The sequence below is a fragment of the Oryzias melastigma genome, linkage group LG17, assembly GCF_002922805.2.
Source record: "Oryzias melastigma strain HK-1 linkage group LG17, ASM292280v2, whole genome shotgun sequence".
NCBI classification, from domain to species: domain Eukaryota; kingdom Metazoa; phylum Chordata; class Actinopteri; order Beloniformes; family Adrianichthyidae; genus Oryzias; species Oryzias melastigma.
This window is the reverse complement of record NC_050528.1, coordinates 30,660,167-30,669,666: the sequence shown is the minus strand read 5'-3', so window position 1 is coordinate 30,669,666 and position 9,500 is coordinate 30,660,167. Positions and strand designations below refer to the sequence as shown.

The following is a 9,500-nucleotide window of genomic DNA, read 5'->3' as shown; positions in this document are numbered from 1 at the left end:
CATTGGCCGACCCACTCTACCACCTGAGCCACTGTCGCCCTCAGTAGATCGTAGCCCGGTCGGTGAGCCAGTAGAGTGAAAATGTTCATGCACATTTTCTTCTATAAGCATGCTGGCTGTGGACAACAGGTCACTCGGTAACACGTTGTGGATACTTCTGTGTTGAGGTACATTGATATTAACAGGAAACTAGAAATCTTTAAAGGTGAGATGGCTTAAAGGTCGACTAGAGCAGTGTGGGTGATGATTATTACTGACGACAAATATTACAACAAATATTAAAAAAACATCTAAATAATCATCACAGCAGCCTCGGTGGGCTTGTTGCTCACAATGAATCAAAAATTACTACATTTTGATGTTTAAAAAGTGGAATACCCCCCCCCCCCCACACCCCCCCACACACACACACACAGACACTCACCTGACACCCGAGCAGAAGACTCTTGCGCATGTTTGCCACTCTGATCATCAGGCAGGGCTGACCCTCGTGAGTGGACACCACAGCATGCTGGCTGAACTTCACCGTTTCACCTCGCTTCTTTGGTCGCGCCACCTAATCAAGGCAGACCTTATCAAGTCTTTTCAGGTCCATTTTGAGTACGTTATTTGAACATAAACTAGAATCACAGTTGACTACCTTGGCCAAAAAGGTGCCAGTGATGAAGATCTCCATAAGCATGGTGATGACGAGCTGCACTATTAGGAGGATTATAGCAATTGGGCATTCCTCGGTGATGCACCGGAAACCATAACCAATGGTTGTTTGGGATTCCAGGGAGAAGAGGAAGGCTCCGGTGAGAGTCTGTACCTGCATCACACACGGTGTGTGGTTGGACGGAGGGTCAAACTCTGTAGATGATGGAAAAGAGAACCAGAGCTTAATATGATATGATAGACCATATCCAACCTATTCATGATTTAGTGTTGTAGTAATTGAGCCAAAAGTGGAAATAAGGTTAAAAGTAATTTGCAAAAGTACATAAATAAACATCTTTAAATTCTACAGCAGGAATAATTTTAGAGTACATAAATAAAAAGCTGCTGATATTAAGAATTGGAACTTCCACGTTTTTCTAAATCCCATAATACAATCTCATGATGCGATTTAGTTTTACCATAAAGGGCAATGACCTCCAAAATTGCTGTGGTTTGACTGTTTGAATACCAGCACCGACTCTCTACGCATCAATGTGTCTCCCAGCAGCCTTCTGCAGAGCGAAGGTGGCAGAAACCTACTTTGAAAGCAGGCGTTTGACAGATATCTTAGAGAAATTGGAAAGTGTGGTTTTGGTGCAGCGTTCACATGTGTCTGTTCTTTCTGGTGGCACACTTGCTGGAGCTCTGGTCTACTTTAGGTTTTTTTCTGTTTTTATGCACATCTGAAGTGTGTGCATCAACAGGAAGTGTGTATTAACAGGAAGACAATTCTGACACTTCAAATTTTTCAAGTCCCCATCTGATGAAAATCATGTTTTTTGAGCTTTTAACATGTCTCTGTGTCATTTTTCTTATGAAAGAACAAATTTCATAAGAAATAATTTTGTTTTTGCATTTCCGAGTATTTCTCCTTTTTAATTTGTCAATCAAACTGTCTTGGACAGACTCTGTTTGAATGAAAGATGTTAGCTTTGATTATTTTATCAAGAACTCTGAGAAACCAATGATTGAATGTATTGATCACAGTCAATAAACATTGGAGAATTAGCTAAAAGAGTCTTTGGTGAACTGGAAGGAGAAAGAATCAGGATTTTGGAGGAAGTTCTGTCCATGAAGATCTTCACTTCCTCGTCCAGCTGACATCCGGATCAGAACCATACGGCTGGACATTACCCGGATTGATGGACGGGGAAGATTTATGCTAGAGAGACACAGAGCTATCATAATCAGAGAGAGGGGTGTCAGGGGCGGAGCTGCTCATCTCAGCTCCAAAAGCCACGCCCCCTCAGAGGAGATTTTGGAAACAGAGGCTTCAGATCAACATGAAAAATGTTTAAGACATTTATGTTGTGGGATTTTGGTTAAAAACTTCATAGTCATAATTAAAACACTAGTGGGAGCTTTTTTCTTTTTTTTTAATTGTCATATGGGAACTTTAAAGATGGGTTCAAACTTTAGCATTAAGAACACAGGCAATGAATTGTGGACAATTTTTAATGTTTCATTTAATTTTTTAAAATATAATTAAAAGCCCTGATCTAAATGAAGACGAAGCATTAAAACCATAGTGATTGTAACTGGTTATTTAAACAGTAACTGGGTTATAATGCTGGAATCTATGACATTTGATTTTCTGAAATATTATTAAATGTATAATTTGGGAAAAATATAGTAATATAAATTTACAGAATAACTATATACATTTTCCTCAGGTTATAAATCACTATTGTATCATAAGACTTCATAAGTTTGTGTTTTTTTCTGTTTGACTTTTATTCTGAGATTATAGTTTGTTCTTAACACATAAAAAGAGGAAGATGGCAGGTTTTCACATAGAATTAATTAGCAATAACTTAAGCTGTTTATGCTGTGTCATCAAAATTTACTTGATACACATTTGTGTTGAAACCTAAAAAAAAAACAACGTATGCATATTCCCAGCAGTGAAAGGCTGGCTTATTGAAAGTCTGCAGGAAGTAAATGTGCTGAATGATGTCATCATATGTTTCTAAATGTTTGTATCCACATACATTTACTTAACTTTTAATGTGAGTTTGTAAATGTTGGGAGGTGAATAAAACTACTGAAAACTCCTTTTGGGGGGATGTTTAAAGCTTTTTAGGGAGACCAATGTGAATTGTAGTTTCTGGTGGATTTTACAGTAAAACATTTTTCTCTGGTAGTAAGGAGGATATGAACTTTTTTCTCCTACAATGTTGTGACCTCTAATGGGAGGCAGTCAGAGATAGGTTAGGCAGTTAGAATTAGGCAATTAGAGTCCACCTTCAAGTAACTGTGAGTGAACAAAAAAACTATTTAATTTTCTGAAAACTGCTAACCTTAATTCCTGTTTTCCACTTTTATTAGTTACCAGAATTTATTATTTGTTTTGTGAGAATTTATAAGTAGATTTGTTCCGCCTGAAGTTTTTTACACATTTTATTAGAATGTCTTGGCTGATAATTGGGGTGCCATTTTGTGTGCGTCTCACCTAGCAGGTCTCCATGCACCAGTGCCAGTAAGTACCACAGAACCCCAAACAGGAACCAGGTTCCTGCAAATGTGGCTGTGAACAGGAAGAACTTGTAGCGCCACTGCATTTCCAGAAAGGTCGTCCACAGGTCACGCATGTAGAGCGCGCCCCTGCCGCTAACGTGCTCGATGCGCACGTTGCTACGCCCATCTTTGGACAGGACGCGCCTCCTCTTCCGCAGAGTCCCGCTCCCGCCGGAAAGAACGCCACCGAGTAACGGCTTCAGAACGTCCGTCTGTGTCTGCGAGTGGCAAACCTTGTGAGGGGAGGAGCTGCGGGAGCAGGGCGGCGTGGCAGAGGTCATCTGGTGAACGACAGCAAAAACAAAGATCGAATGTTTTCAGAATTTGTTGGCAACTTGTTTTTGAGATACAGTTGACAAAGCAATGCCAAAACAGAAAACACATCTCAGAACAGTGCTAAAAGCTCAAACGTTCCTGATAAATACTGATGCTTTTCACAACGCACATTCAGCTGGCCTCCAATGTAAAGTCTATGTAAACGCGTTTCACGTTTTATATCTCTCGCATTCACGTCACTACGCAAGTTTTTAAATCCTCTACATACAAAAGCGCAGCCACTGAAAGTGCGTTCAAAGTTAAACCGGTGGAACTTTGACCAATCAGGACTCAGATTTGGTAGCGACAAACAGGTAGCATCCTTTGTAATTCATGGAAGTACCAATCATTGAAAATTGGCCATGAAGGAGAAATGAATAATTGTGTCCAGAGGGAATTATGACACCAAATCTTTCAAATAGCCAGTTCTTAGAGTAGACAACAAGAAGTGGCGGTACTCTCTTTCATGGAAAAATGCAAACAATCTTTTATGTAAATATTGATTTAAAAAAAGAAGTAATTTTTTCTAAGTGTCATTATATAAAATTTAAAAAAAGGATCTCTGGTCGAGTCTATAAATAAATGTAGTCCTACATTGACAGTATACATAAAATTATTTTAAATGGTGTACAATTACAACATGGATTTTCATTTGATTTAATAAGCAAACAAGCAACTAAACAATGTAACAAAAATGCTTCTTAAAATGAAAAATGTTGCTGTAATTAAAAGAAAAGTGCTGATCAAAAGACAGTCAAAAAATTTTAAAATGTACATAAAAATAATATAACTAACAAACATTAGTTTTGTTTCACTTTCTTTAACTTTACATAAAACTTTAAAGACAAATTTCAAGTTAATTTCTTCTGTCCTGCAAAAGATACACAATGTATATATGAAAAATGAACATAGTTATGCCAAATGAAAACAGCAAATTCAATAACAATTATTGTTCTAGGACTATCTCTTTAGAAAAGGATCCAATAGGTTCTAGGGTCCACTCTTTTGCACTTCACTCGTTCACTTTTAAAGGTGACAGTACAACACAACTACAGATGATTTGTACTGCTTGTACTTATGAGTTTATTTTGTTGCCTGATGTTTAGTATCAAAACCAAAAGGATTATCAGAAGAAAGAATAAAATGCTTCAAGTAAACTTATCTGAGTGATGTTGACTTCAATGACCCCAGCCATTTCAATAAACAGAAATCTTGTTTATTTTTACATCAGTGATTCACTATTTGCAGAAATAATTATAAAATGCACAAATTTGCTTTATTGAGCAAAAGCCGTTTCCGATCAGCATCACATCGAACTACAAGAACTGTCAGGACACTGAATCAATCAATCAATCAATCAATCAATCAATCTTTATTTGATGAACAAACACACACACTTACACACATCCTTCCACCCCGACACCTCCTTTAGTATTTTATGAAAACATGCATTTCTCATAATGCATTGTTGGATAGTCATGCATCTGTTTTAGCTCACAGTCAGCGTGGTGCCAAATTTCCAGCTGCACTCACAGGCGCCTTACATCCCAACACAAATAAGGGATAATTGTCATATTTCATCACATTAATGATGCACTGGAATGGTCACAGCAACTTTCAACTTAAAAATAAAATTACCAAGAAAACAAAAAAGCATTTATTTTAGAGGTTTTTATATATATATATATATATATAATGTGTTCCGTTGGTGTTTATGACTAATGTCAAAATATTGAAATGTATGTATTTATATTGAGGGTTTAGGACCTTTTTCCTTAAACTAACCTGCATCTAAAGTTCATATGTTGGTTGATGAAGTTGACTGCAAGTTTTCTTAGTGTTCTATACAAATACCTTAACTTGAAAACTTTTTTTAATTGCATCATTTTATGCATTTTTTAACTGTAAGTGTAATACAAAGAAATATTTTCAATGCTATGAACTATTAGATGCCTTTGTAGTTAAAAGACTTTTATTTGATTTTTACAAATTCCCAAATTCACAATTGTGTATTTTTAAGCTATACAAGATCAAACTGATGCTGCTATGTTTGGTTCTCACAGTCATCTGCGGAGGACAGTTGTGAGGGGAAGAACATCCGCGTCCTCTTTGGTTTCAACACTTCACCATATTTCCTTTTGAAGAAAAATATGTCACGCAGAAAAAACCCAAATACTTCAAAATGTCTGCATTTGGGTGGAGAAGAATCTTCATGACTCCCCCAGAAACCACGGAGATTAAATGGAAGACCAATGAGTCATTTCTTCTGTTTTTAAGTTTTGTCTTTTTAAGCCAACCACCTTAAACCTCAACAATACAAGATAATCAAAACTTCAGAGGAACTGAAACCACTGAAACAAACCTGTTGACAGCCCAGATAATTTAACGTAACATTTTAAAAACCACTCTTTGGTTTGTAGATTTTACATTAAGATTGTGTGATACTCAGATACTGCTATAAATTTTATGAACTAACTTATCTTAAAGAAGTTGAAATGTTGCTGTTAAAATTGACATGTAAGGTCTACAAGTCAAATGTATCAACATGTTGACATCATCAAAACATTTTGAGCAACATGGCAGCCAAAGAAGACATAATAAATACTCAAGTTCTTATAATAATCTGATAATAATTCAGACCATCATTGTCTGTCAAACAGAATTTTTTTTTAAAACTCTTGTGGTCAAAATGTGACAATGCGTCATTTCTCTGTGTGACAGCTATCTTGTTCTAAATGATGAGTCATTAAAGTGAAGATGTACTAATAGGTAACACACTCGAGGTTAAATCATAGCAAAAAGTTTCAACTGAAGATATTTTTAAGTTCAGCTATGACTCAATTTAATTTCTAGACAGGCAGCTGACATGAGGCTGCAAGAAGCAGAAACCGCTCATTTCAGTCCCTATACCATGAGTTTCTCAGAGTAAACTATGTCCATATATGTGATCATATATTACTTTTGGCACAGGAAACAACAAATTATTCACGAAATATGAGTTATTTTTGTGAACTCTTTCCATAACCGGAAGTAAAACGCCTCAATGTCTGAGGCTCCACCTTTCGCTTCTTGATTTTACTAACACCGTTTCATAATGTCATCGTAGAGCCGGCCTCTGTAGCATTTCTAATACGTTTCTTCCATGAAAACAAACATCCACATTTTTGCAAAGATGGATGTACATTAGGGCTGCTACGATCAGTCGACTAATCCACTATTAAAACAGTCAACCACGAATTTAATAGTCGATTAGTCGTTACTTTATATTACATGGAGCCAGACTGTAGTAAAGTTGAAAGTTATAATGGCATTAAGCTAGCTTTTTGGACTATTTGGCATTTATTAAGGTTTTTTAGGCTATATTGGAGTTTAGCTAATATTTCCGCTACATGCTAGTTATTTTGGCTAATTTGGGATTTTTTTCAGTTTTTAGGCTAATTTGGCATTCAACTCATATTTTAGCTGGCAATCAGCTTCAGTGTTTTCAGCTATTCATTTCAGCATCTTCAGCTATCAGCACTAACATCTTCAATGCCCAAATTCAGCTTACAGCATTCACACTAGCATTATCACAGGTAATGCTATATATTTTGTTTTTAGTTAGTTTAAAGCTAATGATGGTTAAGGTTTGTGTTTTACATCCAGTTTGTGCATGACCCAATTAGCTGACTTATTGGAAAAAATAATCTGTGATTACTCGACTGTTGAAATAATCATTTGCGGCAGCATTAATGTACATATTGCCTTTAGTAGCCCTGGCGTTCACAGACAGAATAGTGATGGCTGATGGGTTCAGTTTGCTGTGAAATTCAGTCAAGAAATGCAGACGACACCAGATGATTCATGATTTATTGAAATGATGTGAACATTATTCTTATTAGCACTCGCACCTTTGGTCAATCCACGTTAAACCAGTTTTTCTAATTTGTTGCTCCCTTTCTCCACCAGGAAATAGTCTGCTCCCTTTCTACAGCTTCCTCCCAAATGTCTGTTTGCACCATTCTCTGATAAATTCACCATACTCCTTAAGTGCGGTGCATATTCCTCCTCAGAATGTTCTGATGCACGAAGTTTAACCACTAAACTGAATGAGTGTTTCTTGGCCATCGCTACACAACATTCAGCTCACAACACAGACAGCGGCGTTTGCACGACTATCCACGAGTGAGCTGGGGCAGCTTGTGAGGCTAGCTGATCGCTACTAGCTTGATTCCCTAGCAGTGTGTGTTTGTGTGAGCCTGGGGGCGGAGCCGGTAGCACAGACTCTTCCTGTAAGGGGATGTTCTACATACTGCGTGAACGGATCAAAATACCAATTTGGGGTTCTTTATAGGGAGGAATAAGCAATATAAAACACTTAAAACCGTAAAAAGTTGATTTTTCATTGTATAGGCCCTTTAAGCTGAGTTAAGTGTTTGTTTTTAACAGTTGGATAATTTTTCGGTGTAGCATCTTCCTCCTAAAAATTAAAGTTTGTGTCCCCTGTGACAAGTCACCCATCCAGGGCATCGGCGACCTAGGTGGCTGCCTAGGGCGCCATCTGTGGAGGCACCAAATTGCAGTGGTTAGGCCATATATTAAGGTTTTTTTTAACAGTTTGACACACCACACATTTCTTGTAGAATTTAAAAAAGGGAATAATTAACAACATAAATAAAATAACTCAAAAGTTTGACATAATCAATGATTTTTCCCAGTGCTGCGCCCCTCCTTGCCTGGTGCTGCCGCTGTATAAGCTAGGTGGGGGGAGGGGGTGTGGGGGGGATGTCGCCGCTAGTTCTTATTTATAACTTAAAGGATGAAAAAGCAGCAAAAGAAAGGCCGTCGGGGACAGCTTTAAGGTCTAAAAAGGAAAGAGGAGGAAGAAAAACAGACTAAAAGTAGTTGTTTGTTTTATGAACATTCAGTTGATTGGAAAGTCACCCCACCCTGCATTTCAGTCAAAAATACTATTGTTTTTGGTCAAAATAGCTTTTTGCCCAGGGCGCCATGCAACCAAGGGTCAGCCCTGCATCCATCCATCTTCACGCCAAATCCGTTTCAGGGTCATGGAGTCACTTTTGGGCAGAGACAAGTTGCACAATAACACACACTCACACCCAGGGACACTTTAGAGTTAACAATTCACAACTGCAGCATATTTTTGGACTGTGGGAGGAAACCAAAGATTCCACAGTTGCACGGGGAGAACATGCAAACTTCACACAGAAAGGTCCCAACTGGGATTCTGACTACATGTCCCACCATCCATGACTCATCATTTTTTTGTTGAAATAAGACACTATTTCCATGCAAACTACACATAAATATGTCACAACTCAATAATAAACGTGAGTAAATAAAGTAAAGTCACATAAAATGATGCTTAATATCAGCATATCTGAAGAATTTTAATGATCAGCTCAAACAAAGCACTTAGTGTGGCTTTTTATAGTACATCAACAACCTTTCTGTAGTTTGTTGTTTCCAATTTTCTTTTGAGCTTAGGAATAAAGTACATTTACAAATGTGTGTGGATGATTTTGTGTACTTTTGATAAAGCATCCAAGAACTACTGCCATGTCAGATAGAGGTTTTCTATGAATAACAAGGTATTTTACGTATTTATGAATCCTTGAATCTATGACTCAGCAGTTCTGTTGTTCTTTCAGGGTCATCAGTGTAGAAAGCCTTAGTGAATCCAGTTCTGTCACACACTGAAAGACCGTCACTGTTTCTCACACATTTGGCACGCTCACTTACATTTAACAATGGACGCAGGCCAAAGGAGAGGAAAGCCCACAGAGGAGCAGGACGAAGACGAGGACAGAGAAAAGACAGGAAAGCACAATTAGGAAGACGATGCAGAGCATTAATTCAGCAGGCTAAATACACAGAGACCCAATTGTGAGTTGGACAAAAGTACAGGGACTTGAATGAGTCATTTGAGGTGCTAACCTTTGTTTGAAAGTCTAAGGTGTATCAAGATA

The 9,500-nt window shown here is 37.6% G+C and overlaps 1 protein-coding gene across 3 annotated transcripts in view; it reads right to left on the bottom strand.

The window, feature by feature from the left end:
* The window catches only part of LOC112151460 (potassium inwardly rectifying channel subfamily J member 10), a 34,174-nt gene that overhangs the window by 5,074 nt on the left and 19,600 nt on the right, over window positions 1–9,500 (bottom strand). For 2 of the 3 annotated variants that reach the window (XM_024280419.2, XM_024280420.2), the window contains exons 2-4: window positions 3,152–3,497; window positions 641–852; window positions 425–556 (exon numbers count right to left, since the gene is read on the bottom strand). In XM_024280419.2, the coding sequence (XP_024136187.1) occupies window positions 425–556; window positions 641–852; window positions 3,152–3,497 (690 nt within the window). The remainder of the gene's footprint in view (window positions 1–424; window positions 557–640; window positions 853–3,151; window positions 3,498–9,500) is intronic. The other variant, XM_024280427.2, reaches the window with a different exon arrangement.